This window comes from Gobio gobio (genome assembly GCF_949357685.1).
Source record: "Gobio gobio genome assembly, chromosome: 6".
Taxonomy (NCBI): Eukaryota; Metazoa; Chordata; class Actinopteri; order Cypriniformes; family Gobionidae; genus Gobio; species Gobio gobio.
In genome coordinates, this window is record NC_137102.1 from 15,560,699 (window position 1) to 15,588,693 (window position 27,995).

A 27,995-nucleotide genomic window follows, 5' to 3' on the forward strand; every position below is an offset into this window, starting at 1 on the left:
ACTGAGTCTTTAAACCTTTTATTTCACATTCATCCCTGTTTTCAGTTTTCCTAATTATTCAGTGATTTCAAACATGCAAACGTTGTGTGCAAAGAAGAAGGACAAACACTACACATTAACTTACAGTACTAACAATGGGTTAATTATAGGTTATACCAGACCAATCCAGAATATTCTGGCAGAGTAACAACAACATTTTGTCTATGCACCTCAATTCAGCTACATGAAGGTCAAATTCACAGTCTCTAGTAGAAGCTGGATGAGGGAGGGAGGGCAATAAAACAAGGAAGTATATTATTAACAATACTGAAAGTACAGAATAATGTGTTGTACTTTACATTATAGCTCAGGGTGGTAACGTGTCCTCAGACCTGTTTAAGCAAAAATTGCACAGGATCTCTGCTCACAGGTCATAAAGAACCTCAAGCACAGCGGCAAGAGACCAGGCCTGAGTTTCACAGCTGAAAGGGCAGTACTGGCCATTCTCATTAGTGAGCTCTGGCAGTCCCTTCCAGGATGACCTGAGGAACAAAAGACAGATATATCAGATCCAGATGACATGCTTTTGCAGGTCACATTACGCAGATATACGGCATGAGATTTAATCATCTGTTTTTGTAATCATTCACATTTAAAAAGTGCAGCATAGTTTCTCAGTTGTTGGAACCGCATTTTGATGACTACAGTGGTATTGAAATGACACACTTTAAATTGGATTATTGAACACTTGTGTACTGTCCATCTCATTTGCATTATACCAGCCATTAGTCAGGCACCAGGGATTTAAAAATCCATGCAATGTTTACCGTTCCATGTGGATATAATGGCGAGAGAGGACATTCTTCACCAAATACACTGTTTTGTCATAAGTGTCTTTGCCCAACTTCTTAGCAAAGTAGATCTTTGCTCGGAGGAAGTAACCGATAGGCCAGAGCCACTCCTGATGAGGGTAAATGAACAGAATGGTAAGTAATCACTAGACAGAAAAGCTGAAAATGTGCTGATGAATTAGTGCATAGGGATCTTACAGGGCCTTGATGGTAGTTGAAGCCCTTGGCAAGGTTGTTGTTATCATTGTCCAGAGAGTTGTCATAAACGCCACAATAAACCATGTCACTATGCAAATAAATGATCTTGAGTCACTTACAGGAAGTAGGAATAATATTACTGGTAATGCAGTATAGTTAATGCAAGCCAATAGGAAAACATGGACTCTCACTCTGGGTCTAAGGTCTTCATCCCAAGAGGTCCAAGCAGTTTCTCCTCTGTAACATTCAGTGCTTCCCAAGCATGCTCCACAGTAAACAGCTCTGGAGCCTGGGAAGGAAAACCATTAGAAACGACTCAGCATGTCGCCCATTTAAATACTTAACTTAAATGATCTCATTTAAATAAACTGTCGATCTAAGTATTTATTGGTGCTACATATAAAATCAAGTGGACATAAAACAAAAAAAAAGCAGTAAATATTAAAGATTATGATAAAACATTAAATAGACCAAATGTTAAAAAATATAATAAATAAATATGCCCAGCAAGCAATAGCCTATAGACCGATAGAGTCCAGCTAAAAGTAGTCAATTTTGTTACATGTTGTTTTTGCCAAAATAACTTATGAGATTCCATTATGTAAGCCAGGGGTGTCCACACTTTTTTAAAAGGGGCCAGATTCGATGTTGTGGACATAGCTGAGGCCCGGTTCCTTTTCTATTTTAGGTTTGAGGTTTTACCTGTGGTGATCTAAATAGAGTGCTCGTTATTTTAAATAAGAATAGAGTTCTAACTTAGTAATAATACGAAAAAACAAAAGGTACTGCTACCTTGTCTTGACATTGTGAAACTGCACGAATTGTAAATTATGTGTGACAGGCCACAGATAATGTTTTAATAGACAAGCTGTGGGCCAAATGTTTGAAATTCATCCCCGGGCCGGACTTTGGACACCTCTGATGGTAAGCAAAGTCAACAGTGATTACAAGGTGTTCAGTTTCATTTCTTTGACATGTTCATATTCGAAATGACTAGTCTATTCTTGGGCTGTGGTTAGACGTCTATTACATTTTCACTGACAGCCCAAATTTTGCCTTGTTTTAACCTAGACGTCAGGGCTGTGTTTGGACTATGGCTATTAAACGCAAACAAGCTAAATTATTTGTATAAATATTATTTAAAATATTATTTTAAACATTTTAAATATTATTTTATATAAATATAATAATATTATATCCACCATTACGGCACCCCTGCTCATGCTAAATGAAGTGAAGGAATCTTTGATCTTTTAGATCTGACCAAGACCTAGTGTGTTACATTTAGAATGAATCCTCACCACCACCATGGCAATGGTAAAGTTGGGTCTCAGCTGGTAGTCACACCAAGGGCTGGAGGCTCCGTAGCTGTCTTTGTAAATCCCCCGCTTATGGACCAACTCAGGATGCTTCTCGTTGGGGTCATTTGGGTCTTGAGACACATAGAACATCTTCTCAAAGTTCTCTTGGATTTTTCTGTCCCACTCTTCATAGGACACAGAGAGCTGTTTGCCTGCAGGTATAACATAGACATTTGTGATTCAAAGATTCTGGATGACGGAATGGACCGGTCACAAATATTCTCTCTTGTTCCAAAGCTTATTGTTTATTGTCTACGAAGGCAGCATCCTATGGTTTTAAATGGAACCTCTGTGAGTGATTTGAAATGCTTAAAAACACACAAATGATTGGAGAAAACGATAAATCATTAGTTCCAGAGATTATTTATGCTTTCGGCACTGAATTAAACATGTTTATAGCTGCCATTACTCTCAACTTGCCTGCCATCATGGATGATTTTTTTCTCAGAACTTTTTGAACAATGTATCTTAGAAATTAAGACCAAAAGGGGGCCAGATTCGATGTTGTGGACATACCTGGGGGCCGGTTCCTTTTCTATTTTAGGTTTGAGGTTTTACCTGTGGTGATCTAAATAGAGTGCTCGTTCATTTAAATAAGAATAGAGTTCTAACTTAGTAATAATACGAAGAAACAAAGGGTACTGCTACCTTGTCTTGACATTGTGAAACAAATGATTTTTAAATTATGCATGGCAGGCCACAGATAATGTGTTTTAATAGACAAGCTGCGGGCCAAATGTTTGAAATTCACCCCCGGGCCGGACTTTGGACACCCCTGATGTAAGCAAAGTCAACAGTGATTACAAGGTGTTCGGTTTCATTTCATATGAAATTTCATATGATATTTTCATATTCTAGATAACTAGTCTATTCTTGGGCTATGGTTAGACATCTATTACGTCTATTACACCAGTGGTTCTCAACCTTTTTTCAGTGATGTACCCCCTGTGAAATATTTTTACAGCCAAGTACCCCCTAACCAGTGAAAAGCATTTTTGGTTGAAAAAAAAAAGACTTAAAACAGAGCACTGTGCCATCAGTGTCTGATTTATTAAACTTTGGAACAGATAAACACATACAAAATTCAAACATTTGAAAAAAATAAATTATTTCGAACATTTTAAATGATAATAATCCATGACTAAATGTATTGCAAATATTTCTCATCACTAAAATGTAGTGATTCAAACTAATGTAGTGAAAACAGTGACCATATTTCTGAAATGGAAAACGGGGAAATTTCCTATTTGAGTGGTGAAAATATCACTCAAATCTAATTTGTTATTATATTTTAATTAAAAAACAGGGACAATACATTTTGAATGTTTTTGTTGTTGTTGTGGAGTCCTATTATATTAGTATATTATTATTAACATTAATAAGTATTATGATTTAGTTTGATTATTAGGATTTTTGGTCTGGATTTAATACAATAAAAAAAACACAAAAACAGTTAATGGTAAGCTAACCATTGTAAATAAGCAGTTCAAAACAATATTGTAATTTACAATTAATTACACAAATTAACAAAAACACATTACAAAAATAAAATAAATACGATAAATAAAACTATTCAACAAATATTGTAACATTTTATAATAGTATTTAAGTTTATACTATATAAATTACTTTTTTTACTTCAAAAGTTTTACGTTTATGCTTGAAAATTATTCTTACTATCCTTAATTGGTCTTGTTATTTAGCATTTTAGGATTATTTTAAGCAGAAAGTATATGTATTCTGCACATGTATAATTGGTTTCAAGTGTAATTGTTTGGGGTTAGGGTTTTTATATTTAAGTTATAGTTCAGATGTGTGGTAATCACTGCGTTGTGACTGCGGAACTTTTGGGGACAAAACAATCCCCCACCTTGTTGAGGGTCTGTTATAAAGCACATACAAACAATATTACTTTAAATTAAAAACGAATATTTAGTATGTTACTACCTTGAAAGCGACAACGAGGTTTCTTTTGATATTTGACAATAATGGCGCTCTGTTTGCTCTCGACTACGTTCTTCATGAAGTAGTAGCGGACGGCGCGCGTGCGCGCGACCAAGTAGAGTCAGCGTAGCAGCTGTATGTTGGTTGGGCGCTTTTTTCCAATATATCTGCGGGTTGTTTGGAACGAGCTGTAAAACGGGGACATTTCCGGGGACAACTCCAGTCGGGGATAGAACATTAAAAACCGGGACTGTCCCCGGGAAACGGGGACGTCTGGTCACCCTATCGTTGATCCAAGTGACTGACAGGTGATGCCAGGCAGCGAGAGGTTGGGTCAAACCATCCTGGTATGGGGGAGACTCTGGGTTTTAGGATAATTAAATTGAATAGCCAACTGAATATAAAATTCATTTTATGAACTTATACTTATATTTTCCTGAAATATTTATTAAATAATTATTTTTAAAGGATTTTTGTATGGATGCTACTTTTTAAATATATGTAGGCTATATTTTAAAATCTCACGTACCCCCTGGAGTGCTTTCACGTACCCCCAGGGGTACGCGTACCCCCATTTGAGAACCACTGTATTACACTATTACAATGTATCTTAGAAATTAAAGGTCCTGTTCTTCGTGATCCCATTTTTCAAACTTTAGTTAGTGTGTAATGTTGCTGTTAGAGCATTTATAATACCTGTAAAATTATAAAGCTCAAAGTTCAATGCCAAGCGAGATATTTTATTTAACATAAGTTCCCTTTCAAAGCCTACAGCGAACGGCCGGTTAGGACTACATCCTGGTATTTCCTGCTTTAATTACGTCAGTAGAGCAGTTTGTCGACTAACCTCCGCCCACAAGAACACGCGAAAAAGGGGGCGTGGTCTTGTTGCTCCCGCGTGGAGATTAGGAAGTGTTGCGTTCGGTTGCGTTCGTATAGTTTGTTTGTCGCCATGTCGTCGAGACGCTGTTATTTTCATCCCGGAGTCAAGTCACCTTTGTTTGGCTTTCCCAGGGACGCTGTACTTACAGATCATTGAGATCATGCATCCCCGTTATGGTGAGAGGCGTGACCTTTCCGGTAACATGCGCTCTGCGTGCACTAAACTGCTGTCGAATCACAACACGGAAAACCGCTGGCACAATCAGAACTCGTTACGTGTTTCTGAAGGAGGGACTTCATAGAACAGGGAAATCTTTCAAGCCGTTTTGAGGACAGTGAAAACAGCAGTATACAGATAAGTAAATTGTGTGAAAAATACTGTGTTTTTTTACACGCGAAACATGAACACATGTTATATTGCACACTGTAAACACAATCAAAGCTTCAAAAAAACACGAAAAACGGGACCTTTAAGACCACTTGCATCGGGAGTTTGCCTGATGATGCCTTAAAATGCTTTCTAGGTAGGCAGCTGACTAAGTTATGGAAAAAGCTATGGGTAAAGCTAATGTTATGCCAGGGCCATCTGATCTCACCGTCTTTGTGTATGGTCACAGTTTTGTAAGGAAAGAGCCCTTGCTTGTGTAGCTCCACCAGCCAGCGCAATGTAGATTTGCACAGACCCACTATTTCCACCGCTGAGCCATCTCTGCATTAGGAACAAAAGAGTCATATTCAATCATGGGAACAGACATGGACTGTGAGACAAAGAAAAGAGATCCACTTATAAATGGTGTCTTATAAATAGAATATATGTGGCTTTAAGAGATTTCAGTGCATGCCTGGGTGTAGCTGGTATCCCTTTATTGCGGGCCCTCTCGCTCTCTCCCATTTTGTCCATCCAGGTCCCACAGTTAAACTGATTTCCACCATACACAAAGCCAGTGTCGGGGTTCACCTTGGCCACTATATTGAAGCCTGAGAAAGTCCATAATAAATCATAATTCTTTTCAAAGAAATCTTTGAAAAAAGTCTAAAAATTATTTTAAAAGGGTTTACCTTCATCTCTCATGTTGCTATCAATCTGTGGTCCGGCGTTCCTCTCTCTGAACTCTATACCCTGCATGTGGCGTGCCATGGCTTCATGAATGACCTCATACAGCAGCTGATCCTGTGGCATCACCAAAACAAAACAATACTGGTGACATCTGGGAAACAGTGAAGCCAAACTCATTCGCAATGCATGAAATGGTCTATTTTCTAAAAGAAATTAATACTTTTATTCAGCAAGGATAAATTAAATTGATCAAAAGTTACAGCAAAGACACTAATAATGTTACAAAAGATTTCTATTTCAAATCAATGTTGTTCTAATGAACTTTCTATTCATCAAAGTATCCTGAAAAAAATTATCATGTTCTCACAGAAATATTAAACAGCACAATTGTTTAAAACATTGATAATTATACGACATATTTCTTGAACACAAAATCTGTATATTAGAATGATTTATCTTGTTTTAAAGATAAACACTACACTTTTTTTGAAAATAGGCTCATTTTCCAGCTCCCCTAGAGTTAAACAGTTGAGTTTTACCGTTTTCGAATCCATTCAGCCGATCTACAGGTCTGGCGGTAGCACTTTTAGCATAGCTTAGCATAGATCATTGAATCTGATTAGACCGTTAGCATCTCACTCCAAAATGACCAAAGACTTTAGATATTTTACAGACAGAAAATTAGGTCTAGGCCGATATGGCTACTATACTCTCTGAACTATACTCTCATTCCTGCGTAATAATCAAGGAACTTTGCCGCTGTACCATGTGTGCAGCAGGTGCAATGATATTATGCAGCGCCTGAAAATAGTCCCCAGCACGCTCCCTGTGCAAGCAGGTTGTCACGTTGTTTATGTTGATGGAAGTTGGCCTATTTTCATGTGCTGTGCTGCGTAATATCATTGCGCCGCTGCACCCATGGTACGGCAGCAAATTCCCTTGATTATTACGCAGAAATGAGAGTATAGTTCCTAGCCATATTGGTCTAGAAAATTGCAACTTTTTATTTTCCGTCGGTCTTAGTACACAATGTAACTACAGAAGAGTCAAGTTTTAAATAGGAAAAATATCTTAAGTCTTTGGTCATTTTTGAGCGATATGCTAGCGGTCTAATCAGATTCAATGATCTATGCTAAGCTATGCTAAAAGTTCTACCGCCAGACCCAGAGATCGGCTGAATGGATTCGAAAACAGTAAAACTCAACTGTTTAACTCTAGGGGAGTTGGAAAATGATCCTAATTTAAAAAAAAGTGGAGTGTTCCTTTAAGGATAAATGTATAAATTTAAAATACATTTTAGTGGTAATCACAAAAAGAAAAAGAAAAAAAAAGGTCAGGTTTTTTTGGTGGTGTGCTCACCACAGTGCCATGTGTCAGGGCTTTTGAGTCGTCTGTAGGGTACATCCTGGACACGGGGCATTGGAGGATGTCATTGCCATTGGGCACCATAGTACAGTAGTCCTGAATGCACTGCAGCCACCACCACACTGCATCACGGCAATTAAAACGGGCCCCTACACCCTCTCCCAGCAGGTTAGGGATCAAGCCATGTCTCAGTGTGCCTGCAAAGGCCAGGATGATGTTCCTGTAAAGCAGGATGAAGAGAAACAGAAAGAACTAAGAGGGAGAAATCTACTAGTCGCTCAAGAATAAAATCCTTCTCCTTTTTCTCAGTCTGAGGTAATCCATATTAGCAGAAGGGGAATATAATCCATTAACGGTTGTATCACAAATCTTTCTTAAATGATTGTGGATGGAGCGGTAATTTAAATATGCTGAATTTATACCCAAACTTGCCAAAATGTTTGCTCTTGCACTGTTGCTGAAAAACTCCCAGTCCTTAAATTAAAATCAAATTGTGAGGTGCCTAAAGATTGTTATGCCTATTTCACATTGGTCTCAGTTGATTGCTATAGAAATGTTTTTAATTCAGTACCTGGCCTCCAGGTGACGGCCAGTGACCAGCATCAGTCCTCGCAGGGCAATAAACGTGTCCCTACCCCAGCAACGAAAAATTCCAGCAGAGAAATGCGGCAGACCTATAGAATGAGGAAATCATGGTCATAGTGAGTTTAAACCTACAATCCTATGTTAGCAGCCTAGCAGCCCTAAATAGTTAATTTACTCTGGTGACCTGTGCAGCTTGTGACATATTTAGGATTGTCTATGGGTAACTATAGAGTCACCTGCAGCCAAGGAAACACAGCACTGCTCCTTTTGCTTAGTGATTTCATTGACACGGTAAGGCACGTCACTCAGGGCTGGTGAGAGAGGTGGAAGAGCTGGAAGTCGTCCCACGCCACACATTTGGACTGATCCCAGAGCCAACAGCTTCACAAAAGATGAGCCATTCTGCACAAAACTAACAGACACACACATGTACAAAATAATAGCAATCTTATAACAGCCCAAAGAAAATAACCCAATGACAACTCTCAAAACAGCTTTTAAGTGTAGGTAGGATTTAACTTGGTGGACTAGATCTGCAATGCTGTTCAGAATTACAGGCATTAGGATGTGTTCTGCTTCTGCAAGGTAAAGTAGGTAGAACCCAATAGCAGATCTAGACAAGTGGTGCTGGGGAGGAGGGCTAAAGAAAATTCCCATGTCACACAGTATTGAGCTGGATCAGGTTGCGATGGGAATAAATAAGGTTACTAAAGGAAATAGAGATTGCTTGGTTGCCGGCTTAGGAGAATTAATCAGCTACTCAAAAGAGTTTCATGACTTAACTATTTATTTAATCAGTGATGCACACACCCTGTAATACAGCTGCTTTTGAGGGTGTAACCATAATAATCATAATCATACAGCCCAACAAGTTGAGGATGGGCTAGGGTAGACACTGACCTTGACATCTGTTTGAAGGTCACATCAAGTGCAGTGGTGTAGGCCCCAACCAGGATGGCATCAAAGTAACAGGGGATGAGGTAGCGAGGGATGTGCTTCAGGTAAACAAACATAGCCTGGAACCACTGACCCACCTAAGCACACGTAAGTTACAAATTTAACTCCTGGATTTAAAAATAGGAGCAGCAGTTTTTAACTTTGGCTCTTCCCAAAGCTTTTAACCGCAGATAACACTCTGAGATTATCAGGTATAATAGTATTTATTTTAATCGCTTGACTCATTCACCTCAGCCAGTGTGCCCCCGCGTGACATCAGTCTATTGCTCACATATTCGATCATCCAATCCCCTTGCCTCAGGTTGTCACAGAGCGGGTGGCCAAGATCGTTTTTGGGTCGAATGTCTGCCATCACCGACAACAGACCTGTGTGGGTAAAATCACAACAGTTATGGCCAGTTACTGTGATTTATTTAAGACATCTGGAAATTGTCGTTTTGAAAACAAATTTAAATATCAATCTGTACCTTGCAAACCACCATATTTGAGAGGCGTCCAGCCGGGGATGTTGTAGCAGCCCCCTCCGTCTTCCTTCTCCTCTGCATCACAGCGAAAGAGCAGAATGTTCATATCAGCCAGAGTCATCTTAGACATGATCCTGGTGTTAAGGAAAAACACGAAAAAGCTTCTTCAGAACTCCACAACAATTACCAATACATACATGTTCTGTCCTCTGTGCAAAGAAAGACAATCTATGTGGGACAGAAAGACTATATGGCTGCAGTAACTGTTAAGCACAACAAAAAGAGGAACGGGATGTCCATTAATGTCCGTGGAAATGTGCGGCACGGATCTAGACTGGGCACCGAAGAAAAAACAGTGTTACGTCACATCTAAAACTCAAAAGCTGAAATGTGTTAGTGTGAACTCACTGTGTCAGGGTGCTCTTCAGTATGTCGGGTGTGTTTGGATCAGACAGACTTCCTGCTTTGTACAGAGGATTGAACTGAATGAGATGGTTCCTCAACACACCAACCAGCTCCTGGGATTTGGGGTCCAGACTCACCCTGTGAAACAAAGACATATCACCACTTAAACATACTACTAAATAAACTTTATTTAGTTGCTAAAAGTCCAAACTTTTTCCCCATAAGTCAGTGGTTCTCAGTGGTGAGGTCACAAGTCTGTACTGTATCAGCTAAGCGTGTATAGCAGGCAGAAACAGTTATAAATGCAAGTAATAAAATTGAATTTCATTAAAGAATCCTGAAATAAAATGTTTCCACAGGAATATTAAATAGCACAAATGCTTTCAACATTGATATTACAATGATTTCTGAAGGAAAATGTGACACCGAAGACAGAAGTAATGATGCTGAAAATTCAGCTTTGACATCACAGGAATAAATTACATTTTGAAATATATTTCAATAGAGAAACTGTTATTTTGAATGGCAGTAATATTTCACATTTAAGGCTGTTTTTATTATTTGATCAAATAAATACAGCCATGTTGAGCATAAGAGACTTCTTTTAAAAACATTAAACCAAACTTTTCAAAACGCTTTCAATTGTTTGTTGTTGACATTAAAGATTGTGTCCAATCAAACTCCACTTGGCCTTTTTAAAGTCAGTAAAGTAAAATAATTTTTTTTTTGGATCACCACTTAATGTCCAGTGCAAAATCTAGGTAAAATCCTGATGTAAAACCATTTGAAAACCACTGTCATAGATTGGTTTAGGGACAGTAAAGCTGTTGAAGTCTAACCTGAAAGCAATAACGCTTCCAGGCGTCAGCTGCTCAAACACGATCTCCTGCACATATTCACTGCGCCCTTGAGATGTCACCCCGGCCTGCCGCACCACCTTGCTGTCCTCCAGCTGAGCAGACAGAGATGCAAACAAAGGAACCTCTGAGACCAAAAGATTAGATTGACTCGTGCAGAGTTGACAGTACAGCAAATCAAAAGGCCGTGCAAGTCCAGACGGCAGACTTTTACAACCAGGCAGGAAAGGGAGGTTTACCAAAACAATTTGTTGAGATGAAACGAGAGCTCTTTGAGGGTTATAGGGGTAGAGCTTTTGCAGTTTTGTGAATGAGTGGTCTCTGCTGAGGTCATTGTGTCGGCTTAGAACGGTTATAATTAAAGCGGTCTCACAGCACTCAAGTTACCTGGATGTGCTCTTTAATTTCCACAGTGTACTCAGGCATGCCATTAATGCTCCTCTCATCTTTTTTGTAGGAGCCCGCCTGCCTCTCCACAGTACGCGCCTCCAGCACCACTTCCTCTATCTTACCTGTGAGAGAGGATTTGTTTCAAGAGATTTCAGGGATTGGCTTCCAGTCAGGTATTAAGTACAAAGAATAAAACAGAATAAAACCAGATACCAGAACTGAAACTCAGCTGCGTTTACATGGAACCTAATAATACAATTGTAATCGGACTAGTAGCACAATCAGAAAAAAAAAGTCAATCGGTTGGCCAAATCTGTTTGAAATTTTATTTGGATTGTGAGGGGTGGTTTAAACCATTTCTAATCCGATTGAGAGGACATAAACACTTGATCGGATGTCAAAAAAATCGATTCCGATTTGAAGCTTGTGACGTATAAACACGCACAACAACCCGATCACTTTATTTAGCATTCATGTAAACACTACGTTCGGATTCATCAATTGGATTTAATTCATTCCGATTGAAACAAAAGGTGTCCATGTAAACGTAACTAGTGGGAGCAAGTGAAAGAGGATATCTCATCCAGTTAAACACAAAGAAGGTTCATTGTCTCTGATAAGGAGCAGAGAGCCTGTGACACACCTGGGATGCACATAGGTGGAACCTCGTCTGTATAGCGATGGAGTTTAGGGTTCTTGAATGCAGTGCGGCACACAGCCACCACTGACTGGTGCGTGCTGGGACAATGACGGGTGACTGCCACAATGTCCTCATCCACTTGGTCCACAAACACCTAAGAAAACACCCAAAGACATTGATAAAGCTTGTCAAAGGTTATTATAGTTTTGAATTTCGGTTAGATTTTTATCTTAATATTGTTTACAAATTTCTAGTTCATAATTTTATATAGCATTTAATATATATAGCATACTATAAATCAAATATATAAAATATGAAATACTTTGATAATATTCAAATGGATGTTTTAACATAATATTTTAATGAGTTGGCAAAACTTGCTTGATGAACTTTAAACAAGTACTGGCAATTTTACTTCATATCGCCATCTGCATATATATATTTCTTATTTTTATTGATTTACACACAAGTCCCGCTTTGTGGTCATGATGCACCCTCCTGCCAAACCTGCATTTGTACAGACTTCACCGTGGACTACCACTCAACAGTCTACAGGGGCTTTCCCAAAGGGTAGTTATAGGAACTAGCCACCATGACAGTCCCCCAAGAACTACATTTTCCCCTAGGGCCATTTTCCTGGTTACATTTGCACTTAAATTTCATTTAAGTGTGGAATTCAACAACATCAACAACTGGAGGATGGTGGACGCCATGATCGGAGCTGTGTTTTTGTTGCGTGTTGTGGGCTTTGTGATAATGGAGATGGAATGTAGACCTATAAGTGAAGTGATTGAAAGAGCAAAAAAGCTAAAATTGTTCCCAGTTTCTGCGGTGTGATTGTGTACACGCCAAAAAGCATATTTCCGCCAATAGTTATAGAAACTATGAAAACATTTCTCCAGTGTGAAAGCATAACAATCACTGTGGACCCCCAGGGCTTCATTTACCTGGTTAAAGCCTTTTGCAGCCAGTTCCTGGTGTAGCCGATTGAGGGCCAGCTTTCCGGCAATGATTCCTGACTGCAGGTTGACCTCATCAGGGGATGACGGCTTAGCCTGAGGATTCCATTTGCTATAAAAGCGCTCCTCTGTTACCACTGAGATCTGATGGTAGAGACACAAAAGAATGACTTTCAATATGTACTCAAAAAAACAAACCATGTTTTGTGAGTCTGTGTGAAGTTAATATCTTGCCTGGTGGGGTATTAACTCATCGTAGCCTCTGGTGCTACCAGTGGCACAGCAGGCCATAGAAACAACAGCAGAGCTTGGCAGTGAATCATATACAGAGCGGATCTACAACACAGACCATCAATATAAGAATTAATTCAAGAAATTCCCTGAACATTAACCTAATACAACTTGTTTGAAATGGTATACCTGTATAGGGCACTCATTATCATGTGTGACATCTAGGAACATGGCGTGGGCAATGCTGGGCACCAGAGGCCTGAGACTGGGTTGAAGAAAAGCCCCCACTGGTTCCCCTCCATACCGGTGCACTAGCCTGCCCTCCTCATGACTGTCTCCTGCACTCATTGCCTCTACAACAGCACAAAGAATGACATGTAACGCAATGCACTCATTGCCTCTACAACAGCACAAAGAATGACATGTAACGCAATGCAAAGTATCAATACTCCATCAGTTTAAAGTGACCCTATTATGCTATTTTAAAGGTTCCTCGTTTTGTTTTAGAGGTTTCTTACAGTAGGTTTACAAGTATCCAAGGTCAAAAAACACGAAATTCTCAAAATATATATTACACATCACCTTATTTCTCTGAAAGAGTCTGAAAACGGTTCTTTGGAGATTTTGAGCCTACTCTCCTCTGATTGGTCAGACGGCCCAATCTGTTGTGATTGTCGAACCACAAATAAAATGGCAATTAACATACCTGAATTTTAGCTTTGAGTGCTTCCTCAGCATTTGCATACACAGTGATACGAACAGTAAAGATGGCGCCGGTTTTAACATACCAATTTGAACCCCAAGCCTTATCCTTTGGAAAGTGCATGCAATGTGGCTTCGCTTTCGCAGTGCAGAAAAAGCGTCTTCTCATCTCAACAACACAAAACAAACCCTTTCCTACAACTACAGTATTTGAGGGCGAGTCAGAGTAGACGTATGCAGGCAGCCGAGGAAGACTGTAGGCTGAGATTACGCAAATTTGTTACAAACCTACGTAAATTCGTGCAAGAAGTGAGACTGGAATTACTGACGACTAATTTCAGGCAGTTAAGAATTGCATCTTTCTTTTGGGAGACAACATCTCTGTTTATTGTGCACTTTGATTTTTGAAACTTTGCAGAACTTTTACGTTCACAAACAGCTATATCACGTACTACATGAACGGTAATATCCGAAAATGTATAATAGGGGCACTTTAATGTGTGCTACTTACTTGACTTAAAAATGAAAGTGAGAATCTTCATCATCATTCACTCACATTCATATCATTGCAAACCTGTAGTTTCATTTTCAAAATGGTATGCAATCAAATTTGTACCAGTTTTGCTAACCAGATCAAGATTCATTGAAAAGATCTAACTGAAAAAAAGTCATTCATAATAAATCGGACACTACCTCTCATGAACGTGCCAAGGAGAGCTAAATGTCAAGATTTTCAGTAAACAACTTCAAATTCAATCTGTTTCTTACCCATATATATTGTATAACATCAGAAAACTTGTAATGTGGACTACTTTTAGGGTTGTTTTAGATAGTTTTTGGTGCTCTTTAAAGCTCTACAGTGCAGAAGAAAGAAAGTCTTACAGGTTTGGCACAATATGAGGCGAGTAAATGATGAAAAGCTAAAGAACACTGATGTCAATCATATTGTGGTTAAGCTGTGTAGAATCAGAATGATGTTTTCTGTACACTTACGCTCCCATACAAAGGTTAGGGGTCAGTCAGATTTTTATTTTGAAAGAAATGACTACTTGTATTTAAGCAAGGATGCATTAAACTAGACATCTATAAAGTTACAAAATATTTATATTTCAAATGATTGCTTTATATTCATCAATGAATCCTGAAAAAAATGGTATCAGTTTTTACACAATTTTAAGCAGCGCAACGGTTTTCAACATGAATACTAATAAGAAATGTTTCTTTGAGCAGCAAATCAGCATATTAGAATGATAGTATTGAATAGTAATAATATTTCACAATATTGCTGTTTTTACTGCATTTTTGATCTAATGCAGCAATGTTGAGCATAAAAGACATCTTTCAAAAACATTTGAATCCTTACTGACCCCAAACGTTTGAATGGTAGTGTAACAATTCAGGATGTTTGATAATGGAGTTAGATTTCAAATCATACACTAAGGTAAGAACAATATAAGAACACAGACCTGGGTTATTAGAAGGCCATACCTCTTATGAGTGACGAGATTCCTAATCTAGTCACAAAGACATTATCCAGCTCCTCGCTGCCTGTGAAGAGCTCGGCCACCACGTACAGGTCAGGCCTCAGTGTGCGGGCGGCATCTAGCATGAACTGCAGCAAGCAGGGTTAGTGCAAGACGCACAGGCAAGAGGAAACCAAACCACGGGTGTTAGTATGTCGGGTGAGGTGCAAAAAAATGGGTTCAGAAAAGGGGGAAAGTCATGCCTCAAATGAAGCCAAAATGAGTTCAACAGAAAACAAGATCCAGGAGAGAGTTTTGGGACGTAAATATTCAGGAAAAATAGTTCAGAGAGGAAATGATAGGTGATGCAGTGCAAAGAGAGAGAAACAAACAGATAAGACATTGTTAGTGTCATGCTTACAGACATCAGTACCTCTGATGAGACTGGTTATTCCGAGCCGGTTTACAAACACATTGTCAATCAGCTCGCTGCCTGTAAAGAGCTCGGCTATCACATAGAGATTGGGTCTGACTGCTCTGGCTGCCGCCAGCATGGCCTGCAGGGCACAACATTTGTTAAAAGTGAAAAGTGTTGCTGCCTACAAAACCGTCAACTGAGTTTCATTCATGTCCCTTATATACAAGCGTTAAAATAACTTAAACCCTAAAATTCATGAACCAAAAAATCTACACGAATGAATAAAGGGGGTCAAAACGACCCGTATTAGAATAAATGGTTTTCTTCAAAAAATGTGGTGTCCTATTAATTAAATAATAATAAAAATTGATGATACACTCATTTTTAAATATATATTATATAATATATAATATATAAATATATAATATATATTTTTAAACAAGTTGTATTGTCCACTTTGCATTACAAAATACTTTTTTAAATGCAGTTGTACTTTTTCTTAATCTCTAAACTAATATAGATCTACTGTAGAGAATATTGTGAAAACTTTCTAAGCATAACTTTTGGGCAGAGTTGCACCTCTTCATGACTGTTACAAAAGTATGCATGTGTATATGAATATTTTCAAGCAAGAACGTGTGTAGTATTAATGCAGTCTGAATGTACTACTATACATCCACCACTTTTCATGTGAGCTATAGGAGAGAGTTGTGTCATTTCTCTGTCATTATATGAATAGTAAAGTGTCCATTGGATGTGAACTTCAGAATCATGGCAGAAGTAATAGGTCATCCGGATACTTTTTTGCCTACTGTTTTATGAATACGGTGAATTCAGACAATACTAATCATTTCACATACTGCTTTTCACGTATTATAAAGTAGGGATATATGTGTATTGAGACATAGGGTTGGTGTCTGAGGTAAATTCTTGACTAGCATATTATAAAATATTATAGACATGAAAATGTATCCAAAAAGACCATAGGAAATGAATACAGGTCAATTTGACCCCCGTTATGCATTCTTGGGTTAACAAAGAACAGCTGCTTCCAAATTTGTGTGTTATTATAGATATTTTTAGAAACGCACCAGCAATAATACTTTTTTATTATTATTATAACAACTTTATTTCATGTTTTACTCTTTTCATTTTTTCATGAGGTTTTTGCCCTGTTTTCAACTTCTCCTTGCTGTATTAGCAAATATGAACATTTTGAAAGCTATCAAATTGTCTTTATGCCTTCCATATTTTTACATTTGAGTAAAATCATAAAGTTATCTTCAGTAGTCTTAAGTAAAGAAAAAGACTTAAAATTGTTCCCAGGTGTCAAATTTTATATAAATGTTTATGCAACATTATTTTAATGTCAGTTTCACTTTAAAGAAGTGAACTCTGTTTAAGAGACAATCTCTTTCTATGATTTTGTGTAGTAAACCGATAACTGAAAACATCAGCATCACATCTTTAAACAAACCTGTAGTTCCCTCCTCTTGAGCACTAGGCTTGTAATGTCATATTAAACAGAAAAACGGTCAACCGGTCAATCCCTCTGAGGGCATAACTACATCCCAACACGACTTAAGATGGTACAATGCAATTTATTAAGATTCAAACATATTAATTTCTCTAATAAAAGATTTAGGGCCCTATCTTGCACCCAGCGCAATTGACTTTGTACACCGACGCATGTGTCATTCCTATTTTGCACCCGCGCAAAGCGCGCTTTTCCCTCCACAGAAGCACGTCGCTAAACTAGTGAATGAACTTGCGCTCCCTGGGCGGTTCAGCGCAAAAAAGGAGGCGTGTTCCGGCGCAAACAATCCCTGGTGCTATTTTGCTGTTCCATTAAACAATTGCGCCACTGACCAGAAAAAACCTAGTCTAAAGTCAGTGGCGCGTTGCGCTTTGTTCATTATGCTATTTTAAGGGCGCATGCTTGACCATAATGTATAGCGTGCACAACGCGCATACACTTTGCTCATGTAATCTACACAGATGCAACAGTTATTTTTGCAAATCATAAATTGTTACACTAAAAAAATATTAACACATGAGATGACGGAAATCATTGTGGTGTGCCACGAAGATGTGAAAAAATAGGCATAAATCTAGCTTACAAATGATTCAGGCTAATTGTAATAATTAAGGATAAGACCTGTTTGCCCAATAGTGGCAAGACATATATGTATATAAGGACATCTGACAAATTGGTTTGTCCGTCAAGAACCAGGAAAAAAAATCGACTGAAAAACTGAAAAAACTGAAAGACTGAAAAAAAAAAAGACTGTGAAATCACCTTTACCATAATGTACAACATTACAACTTCACTTCTCTGTCTTTCACTGCTCTTACAAGAACATCAGTCTCCTCGGCTGTGAACCGCTCCTGGCGTGCGCCTGGTAAATACGCCATAATAATAGCAATCCATAATGGAACTTGCGCACCTGCTTTTAAAGGGAATGTTGGATGACGCTCGGATTTGTTTATTCACGTTACGCCCAAACCACACCTATGAATAATGAAGCTACTTCAGACCAACCCATTTTAGATTTGCGCCGGGCGCAAGAGCCATTTATCCCGCCGGGAAAATAGCAACAGCGCCGAGACCCGCCCACAAAGTTACTTGCGCTTCGCGCTTTGACACTTGCGTTTCAGATCGTTAAAATAGGGCCCTTAAAATTATATGAAATCTTTTGGGTCACACTTTATATTAAGTGTATTTATCTACTATGTACTAGCATTTAAATGAATAATTTGTTACAATGCACTTATTGTGTACATTCATGTTTTTACATTGTACTTACTGTATAGTTAAAAATACCTGCATGTAATTACATCTATAATTGCACTGTTATCTTTCCCTTATCTTTCCGTAACTCACCCTTACACCTACCCAAACCACCAAACCTGTCTTAACCTTACCTGTCGCCCACCTCAATAACAGCAAATGTGTTTTGCAATACAAAATGAAAACAATAAGTACATATTATTATTTTTATGTAAGTATATAGTAGTTAAAGACACCTAATATAAAGTGGAGCCACCTTTTTTTTATTTAAAAATCACCATGTTAACTGGAAAAGGCTTCAGTTGCATAGCATGACTCTTATACCATCACTGATGTGTCAATAAGCATAGGACGGAGAATAAGCCACACTTAATATTTCTTAGTGTGAAGTACAGCAAATGACGGAGCTATTGGTGGATGGGGAACAATCAGCAGCCAAAACGTACTAACCAAGACAGTAACTAACGAGCTCGCCGTATAAAAATGTGTAGGGGAAAAAAACATTCCTGCCCCCTATGTCTAATATTCATCTTTACACATAGTTAATCTCAAACAGGTTATTTATCTGCGATCTAGCCAAAAGTAATAATCCATCTTTTGACACGGCCGTGGTACCTCAGCCACATGCAGTGGAGTTGAATGGCAGTTATCCAGACGCACTCCCACAAAGTGCTTGGCTGTGATCTCGGTGTATTTCTGCATGTGGGCCCACAGGTAGGGGCAGTCCTCGGGCCCGTTGCCATACCGCAGTTTAACACTGTCACCCCAACAGATCAGCTCCCTCCTGATGTAGACATTGGACCCTGACCAGAATGAAGTGAAGAAGAAAAAGCAACTATGATTCACCTCAATGCCAAAAAGGCTTGGCAAAGTGTTGCCAATGATTAGGATTTACACATGTGTTGATATCGCCACCTTGTGTTTAAAGTCAGAATGACATCACTGCCCTCTTAACAAATACACACACTGACAAATACACTTTTTTAAAAACTTGTAATTGTACAGGAAAATCTGTGTATTTCTGAGGAGTGGATTTAAATATGGTTAAAGGAGTTAAACTTCAGAACTGAGAATATTAAATCTTAAAAAACGTAGAGGATTTAAAAAAGAATTAGCATTAAAAGTTTTACCTTTTTAAACAAACAAACAAAAACTTAATTCCACTACTGTTTAGTTTGGGGTCAGTAAGATTTTTTTATGTTTTAGAAAGAGGTCTATTATGCTGACCAAGGCTTATGGATATTATACATACACATACACATATACAAATACATATATATTTGTATATATGCACCATTTATATTTATATATATATATAAAGATTAGAGTAATGATGCTGAAATTTCAGCTTTGCCATCACATAAATAAATTACATTTAAAATCTAATTTATATTAAGAAAAATATATATATGTTTTTTTTTATTCATGTAAATTTTATTTTAAATGCAATTTATTTCTGTGATGGCAAAGCAAAATTTTCAGCATCATTACTCTAATCTTTAGTCAAGTCACCTTCATTTATATAAATTTTGTTTTAGAAGAAAAGCTAAAGTAAGTTTTTTATTAATTGATTGATTAATATGATTATTTAGTGTCAGATGATCCTCCAGAAATCATTCTAATATGCTAATTTGGTGCATTTCCAACATTTCTTATTATTACCAATGTTGGAAACAGTTGTGCTGCTTAATATTTCTGAGAAAAACCTGATTTTTTAGTATTCATCGAAAACAGCTTTTTTGGAAATAGAAATTGAATGCGTCCTTACTGAATAAAAGCATTCATTTATTTATATTGATTTTTTTTTTTTAATCTTACTGACCCCAAACTTTTGAACAATAATGTATATTATCAAAGCTCTTTCAAACTTACAAAAACAAATCAATGCAACATGCAATTTAGTGAAAGCTTTTATCAGCCACTGAATGGATGGTTATAATTATACCAACTTCATTTAAAAAGTTTCTTTACGGTCCATATATAAACTACTATATTTACATAATTAAAGGGCACATGTTACAAAATTCTGTTAGTTAAGGCAGACTGCTAAACCTGGATCAGCGAAGTTCCTCAGGGGATCGTCCGCCATGACCCAGCCATTGTGGGCCAAGAAGTGACATGACTTTTCTGGTTGATTTATCAGCTCCAGATCTTCCTCCAAAGTTGCCTCCTCGAATGGGAAAGTAAAATATCTGCATACAGACACATTTTTTCAGAAGCGCCATAATTACATATATTGTATTGTATACAGGGCCATCGATAGAGGGGCAAAAGGTGGTGATGAGTCTAGAGCCTTTGCGATTTCAACTCACATCGGGGCCCCGCATATCTTAGCTACAGCCCCGATTGTATGCATTCATTTTAATACACAAAGGAATGATGCTAAAAATTCAGCAGAGGCTGATGGAATGAACTGTGCTACCTGGTAACCAGAGGATGCTTCCTGGTGACGGGGCCCAGCTTGGGTCCATGGTCAGCCAGTCTTTCATAGCTTACGGTTCCATCAATGCAGTTAGTAGCCTGAAAGTAAAGAAATTAGATTACTGCACTGGACTACATTGAAATTAGAGGCAAAGGTACAGAGAGAGACTCACCTGCTCCTGATGGTGCTTAATTTCATGAAACTGTTCACCATTGAGTTCCTCTAGTTTCCTCCTCAGCCAGTTACAGCAATCTTCAATGGCACCAGGACTGCTCCTACAACATAAATGTATAATTCATCTGTAGAATACCAAATAAAGCATAATAAACAGTCTACAGCAGGGGTGCAAAACTGAACTACATGGTCTACACTGAACACATGTTCAAATGTGCAGCAGAATACTGACCCATGGGGCACAAAGGTTTCCAGAGCGGAGTTCATGTCCACTGTGTTACCAAAGCGTCTGTACTGAGGGTCCTGAATGATCTTCAGTTGCTGTTTGCCATCAGTCTTGATCCTATCCGGTTTGGCTCCTGTACAGATAATTTAGAACAAACCACTAAACACATTAAAGGCTCACAAATTAAATGACACTCCAAACCCATAAGACTAGTCAATGTTCATATGTGAATAAAAGCCCAAATTAAATCTTTTCATCATATAATGCGCTTTTGTCTCTTCAGAAGACTTGGATTCAACTATTCGATTCATATGAATTTATTTTACCATTTCTTTATGAAATTTTTGAAGCATCTGAGGTTTGGGTGAATAGAATTTCAATGGAGGGACAGACATCTCTCTGATTTCATTTTAAATAAATTATTATTATCTAATTTTTTTAATTTTCATTTGTGATCCAAAGATGAATGAAAGTATTATGGGTTTGGAACAACAAGAGGGTGAGTAATTGAGGACAGAATTAAAATTTTTGGGTAAACAAACCCTTTAAAGTCACCATGAAATGTGGAATAATGAAGTATTTATTATAAATGATGTATCTGTGCACATCATTTTTTTTTTTTTAATTCATGTGCCCTCATAATCTTTAATGGAAATATCTGTCTCTCCCACTTGCAGCAAAATCTCTTCTGTGATCTGGTGCGAGGGTGGGACAACCTGTCAACCATCGAACAATCCAATAAATTCCCTGATGGGCAAAATAAAGTCCCGCCCTACATTTTTCCTTGTTCGAAAATAACAATAGTGAAGAAAAAACTATCGCAGCTTCCATTTCGTGCCGACAATAACATTTGAATTTCTCTTAACATAAGTGTCTGAGAACCATCCAGGAACTCACCGCTTTGTAGTAAAGCTCTGAACTGCTCCACTGCCGGTTCTATTTTGACTTGGAAGAACTCCCACAGTTTAATCTTGGGAAACACATCCTGCCAGAGAACTCCACGAATGGCCTAGAGAAAACACATTACAGTTAGTGTTGAAGGAAATAAGAGCCCCTTACAGTTACACTTCAAAATGAATTCCATTACAGACAGCAATTCACTCACATGGAGGTGCTGGTGATCCTGGATTAGGGCAGGGAGACCCCTGTCTTTGTATTTGCCATCAGCTAAAGCACAGGTGACGTGCCACAGGGCCCTGTCCAGCACCCAGGCCGGCTTCATATGAGGAGAGTTCACCAGGTTATAACCACACTCAGGATGTTTCTCAATCCATTTGCTGTTAGAAGCTGAGAAAGGCAGGAAAACACAGCGGTTATCATGACATTGAATATGAAACAGACATCACGTAAGTCACTGCAATTCACTGAATTGGTAATTCTACTTTTGCTTAAACAAACCAAAAAATGTGCCTATTTTGCATTTTCCTCATTTAATGCAATAACTATAATTCCATAGTTTTCCATAATTCCATAACATTTATTATATTATTTTATTACTTATTTATTATTTAGTAAGAAATCAAATAAATTATGTTCTTATTAATTTTCTAATAATAAAAAGAACCTGAAATAATGTATTGTGGTTTAAAAAAAAAAAAATTAAGCAGCACAATCTTTTTTCAACTGTTATAAAAATAAGAAATGTTTCCTGAGCAGCAAATCAGCATATTTGAGTGATTTCTGAAGGATCATGTGACACTGAAGACTGGAGTAATGATGCTGAAAATTCAGCTTTGACATTACAGGAATAAATGACATTTCATAATTAATAGAAACTTAAACTTAACTAATATTATTTTAAAATATTACGGTTTTTAATATATTTTTCAATAAACTTTTACACATAAGTGTATTTTTTAAATAGCATTTTATATTTAGAGTTTTAAATTTGACTTTGATTCCCAGATTCATAATGTGGCCTCAGACTTTTGGACCCCACTGTATATATGTAACCTGCACAAATATGCATACACCACGCCGCACTGGACTTCCCCTTGTTTCAATGTGTGGCATCTGTACACAGCTCCAGATAAGGTATCACACACCCCCTGACCTTTAGCTGTGCTGAGTTCTGGCAGAAACAATGAACTACGAACTTTGCTTTCTATTAAGCCTGACTACTCTAACACATCCATGCACAGCAAGAAAAGATTAAAAGATTAAAAGAAGCATGGTCTTATAATGACATGCTTAGAGATGTCAAACAGAGACTGAGGAAGCTCTGTAACAAGACTACGCAAAGCAAGTTAACAGTTCAAATTCCCCTGCGGTTATTCATCTGTAAACACATTGGCCTTCCCTAAACCTCCACAGTCAGTCAGCGTTTCTGAAAGAAAGTTTTAATGTGCTTCTCTTTAGTATTCTGCTCACATATTGGGTCTTGCTAGCAGCACCATACAACAGCTGAAACGCAGCACAGCACTATATCAGACAGGCCAAATGTTGCACCCATAGCTCTTGTCCCCTGAAAATAAACTATTTTTAGAATTGAAGTCAATGCAAAGGCTTTTAGTGGGGGCTTACAGGAGATTACAGTCAATCACATTGGAACTTTGGCCTTTTCCATTGGAATAAGAGAACCCACTATAGCTGGACCCTGCAAACGTATAATTGACATGCAATACTTTTGAGAAGTGATGTGGGGGTGACATGTTAACCTTTTGCCAATTCTTTTATAACGATTATGCTTGTAGCGTTTATGAGTTATTAGGATAGTTAAAAAGTTGTGCTTGAACTACCAAAAAAGCATGAAGCATGGATGAAAATTGTCTATAAATTAGATAATAAAAATGGAAAAATGTGCACCCGTATGATTGTAAACCACATCCGTGATGCAGAGCATATTCCACTCATTCTTCATTTTCTCCACCAGGTTGCCAACATCTGTCCAGGTGTAAGCTTGTCCAGGAGGCGAGAAGTCTGGGTTAAGCTCCAGCTGATCGGCCAGAGAGTAACAAGAGCGAGATTCACCCAGCGTCTGCAGTGGTGTGAAGTGAATCATATTATACCCTAAAAAAAGATGCACATGAAATATGAAATCAGTTACTTAACTGAATATTATGAGATATTTCAGAACCACATAAATGCAATCCAAAGCCAACTATGACATACAAAATTAGCCATATACCTTCATAAATTAATCTTGAAGGCATATTGCTCATGGGAAACATTACTTGCATTTCAATGATAGGCCTTACTGTGTATGATTATATACGGTCACATTAGTGATAATGATATACTGCGTATAATCCGTTGGTTGGTCGGGCCAAGTAATAAAAAAATATATGATTCCAATTAATTGCAGGTAGGTCATCAATCATCATTAATATATTGATTTTAATAAAGACACAGAACTCTAATTTCACAGTAAAATGCAAGGAACTGTCACAGGGTGTTTTGGTGTTGGTTCATGTTCATTGTTCCTTGTTCATGTTTTAAGTTGATTATGTTCAAGTAATGTTTGAGTGTCATGTCATTGGTTCATTGTTTAATCACTGTTCACAGGTGTCACTTGTCTTGTCATTAGTCTGTGTGTATTTAGCCCTCATGTTTGCCATGTGTCTTCGTCTGTTATTGATGTTGTTAGCTGCTGTATAGGTGAGGTTTATGTTTGCCATGTCAAGTCTTTGTTTTGAGTATTGCCAAGTCTTTGTTTTATGTTTTGATATTTTTGATTAAACTGCACTTGGGTCCAACAACTTGCCTCGTCAGTAGAAACCCGTGACAGGAACACGCGCCACTCACACATAAAGGAAAACATTTTCACTTTGAAAAACTAACTTGGCCAAAACTAACTTAGACTAACTTAACCTCTTTAAATCTATTTGTTCAGTTTCTGCATAGTTATTGATTTATTCAAGTAATCAAATAGACTGCAGAGAAGGAGATAAGAGAAGTTCAAAACAAAAGTTGGTAAACAATTGGGTAAAATTGTTAGTGTACCTAATATATCGGCAGTTGTTTTCTTACCTGCCTCTTTAGCGACTCTAAGCCTGTCCGGCCACTCATCCAGGGGACCGAGGCATTTGGACAGGTATGTCTGGATACTGATGCAGTCTAGGGGCAAGATGTGGTTGTCCGCCCCTACCCGGAGCACTGGGTCCACCACAATATATCCACCACCAGACTTATCCTTATCTCTGAAGAGTAAAAAATAAATGAGCAATATTATAAATGCAAAACTGACAGTATACTAAACATTTTTTTTTAATGAAACTAACTCACCCATGGCCAAAATAGTACTGGTATGAGCCTGAAATCTTGAGGTCAAGGGTGCAGAATTTGTCCGAATCATCCTGTCTTCCAATAGGGTTAATCCAGTCTATGGCGTGGAACTTGAGGCGCTCAAAACGCTCGCCTTCTGCGGGGTAGTTGGTGTAAACACGCACATGTTTCCCCTGAAGAGTGGGACCCAGGCGAAACTGGAGCTCAAACCCTGAGGAGAAACACAACATAAGCTTTGTGACACAAATCTTGCTGTTTTTTAGTTATCATAAATCAATAATAAACTAATTGATACAAATACAGGGCCCAAAACTATTCATGGCATATGTATTTAATCAATCAAACAATCTTTCTTTCTTTTCTTCAAATAGTTTCTAATACTAATATATATTTCAATGTCTTGTGGTACCATAGTAACGGTATTGATTCTAAATAATTATGCCATGATATTTACATGGTACTTCAAAAGTTCCTTAAAGTGTAACATACCATATTATGTAGTTATGAAGGATCTATAGGGCTCATACTATTAGTCTTATTATAATATTATTTATAATAATTATATTACTACTACTATTATTATTATTATTATTATTATTATTATTATTAATATAGAGGCATATAAAAGCACATTCCATATAGGATACATACGATTTTCTTCTCAGTTTTAACATATGTAAATTAGATTAAAAACTAAACACTTACTATATTCAACTGTTTTGAAATTATGTATTAAGAGTATCTGACGAAAAGGATTCATATGAATTTTAACATATACATTGAGACAAATGTCAACCTCTTCACAAGAGTAAAAGTTCTGTTCAAGATTCTCAAATGTATCATATAGCCAGTGCCAAACTCCTCTGCTATATTTACTGTTAGTGCATGAATGAATCGGTACTCAGACATAAAGTTGGCTCCTGAAAACACCACCACACCATCTATAAATAACCACAAACGTCCCGCACGTAACAGACTATACTGGCCATTATCACACTACAATAAATACACTAGTACTTCTGTCATGCCTCATGGCAATGCAAAGCAAACGTGAGCTGAAACTTGCCTTGGTCCAGACGGAAGAGGGTCCTGTCTAGTTTCTCCATGTCGTTGAGGACCATCACTCTTATTTGTTTTGGTGTCATGATTGCCCTCCTTATTTTAGAACGTCCTTAATACAACGATGAACAGGAATTTAACGGGACCCCATTCACTGAAAAGTGAACCACAAGATATGCAATTCATCCCGCACTGTATTAAAATAGATGACATTTAATTTAACTTAACAAAAGCCCGTAGTGCAGCTTCCGAATAACCACAGAATTGCAACAGTTTCCTTTACAATACAAATTATTGCAACATTTTCATGACAATGTACGAGTCACAACACGATAAGCACTACAACCCAAACTGCCAGAGAGCTCTGCCAGAATAGCTACATATTTGGACCATACCTCAATATTGTCAAGATTTGTATCCGTGCGTTAGGCTACTACGCACCATAACCACCTCTATTAGTTAAACAGTGTCCGATTCGTGAACAAATCGTTCATATGAGTCGGATCTTTTCAATTGGTTGAACCGGTTCATTGGCTAGAACATGTCCGATTCGAGAATCTGACTAATTGGGGCGAAAATAAATTTTGCAGTAAACAGTATTAAAATTATTCTAATCGTCCTTAATAACCACCAATATGTGTACGTATTTACAAGATTATTTTCGTCTAAAGCACTATGCCACACCGAGATGTAAAAAGAATCACTGAATCGTTTTTTAAAACGGCTCTTTGAAACAAAGGTTCGAAAGAACCGACTGGCGGATATTAATCGGACTTCCCATCACTACAGTAAACATGACTGACATTTAAAAGTCACGGGCCAAAAAGTGTCCTCTATCTCTAACTGGTCGAGGTTAAGAATCTAGCGGATAAAGGCCAAACAAGTCTATTTTAAATGAGTAATCGGGGCAACAATAACATTTGCCAAGCCAACATTGCAACATACATAGCCTACTGTCCTATTCTGGTGCACGACAGTCTAAAATATAAACTGATATAAACATTTAGATCACTTTTGCACGACAATACAATGTTAAAGAGCAGTAGGGTTAAAAGACACACCAGTGTATTTTTCCTGTTTTCGGCTTAAGGACGTTCCAGTCGCTGGTGAAGGAGGCGTGTCGTGTGCACGGCAGCAATTCTCTGCTTCCCTCTACCGTAAATACACTAAAATATAACACATTACATTTCAATGAAATGTTTTCAGAGAGTGTATGCTTATGCAAATGATTAGATAGAAAACACTGCTACTATTCACGTATTGGAATTAAATTCACGTGTAAATAAATACACAATAGGCTAAATAACGAATAAATAAACAAACAGACCTGCTAGGAGTAGTTTCAGATTTTGTCTCCATCGTGTGGTGGTAGGCCTAGAGACGACATAACC

The 27,995-nt window shown here is 37.8% G+C and overlaps 1 protein-coding gene across 19 annotated transcripts; it reads right to left on the bottom strand.

Annotated features, from left to right (window-relative positions):
- On the bottom strand, positions 1–27,767 carry agla (amylo-alpha-1, 6-glucosidase, 4-alpha-glucanotransferase a). Of its 19 annotated transcripts, none has more exons than XM_079819343.1 (35): positions 27,666–27,758; positions 26,612–26,758; positions 25,546–25,756; positions 25,291–25,460; positions 24,127–24,330; positions 22,427–22,608; positions 22,219–22,330; positions 21,328–21,454; positions 21,094–21,196; positions 20,922–21,019; positions 20,552–20,691; positions 19,115–19,302; positions 15,316–15,439; positions 13,315–13,478; positions 13,129–13,230; positions 12,883–13,038; positions 11,939–12,089; positions 11,293–11,417; positions 10,888–11,000; positions 10,052–10,186; positions 9,647–9,777; positions 9,409–9,545; positions 9,123–9,256; positions 8,459–8,634; positions 8,209–8,311; positions 7,632–7,857; positions 6,275–6,386; positions 6,058–6,193; positions 5,812–5,924; positions 2,330–2,541; positions 1,220–1,317; positions 1,029–1,116; positions 807–940; positions 372–521; positions 1–255 (listed from the first exon to the last, which is right to left on the bottom strand). In XM_079819343.1, the coding sequence occupies exons 2-34, from the start codon at positions 26,688–26,690 to the stop codon at positions 404–406; spliced, it is 4,602 nt and encodes a 1,533-aa protein (XP_079675469.1). In that variant the 5' UTR covers positions 26,691–26,758; positions 27,666–27,758; the 3' UTR covers positions 1–255; positions 372–403. The 19 variants fall into 19 exon arrangements, with proteins under 19 accessions (XP_079675469.1, XP_079675472.1, XP_079675474.1 ...); XM_079819346.1 differs by lacking the exon at positions 15,316–15,439 and adding an exon at positions 15,724–15,847; XM_079819348.1 differs by having other exon boundaries at positions 21,094–21,190; positions 27,666–27,712.
- Between the last annotated feature and the right edge of the window lie 228 nt (positions 27,768–27,995).

Coding starts and splice junctions, on each gene's coding strand:
- agla (XM_079819342.1), bottom strand. CDS start 26,690: ATGACACCAAAACAAATAAGAGTGATGGTCCTCAACGACATGGAGAAA. Junction 25,757..26,611: donor CCTCTTCCGTCTGGACCAAG/GCAAGTTTCAGC, acceptor GTTTCTCCTCAG/GGTTTGAGCTCCAGTTTCGC. Junction 5,925..6,057: donor GGGATACCAGCTACACCCAG/GCATGCACTGAA, acceptor TTCCTAATGCAG/AGATGGCTCAGCGGTGGAAA.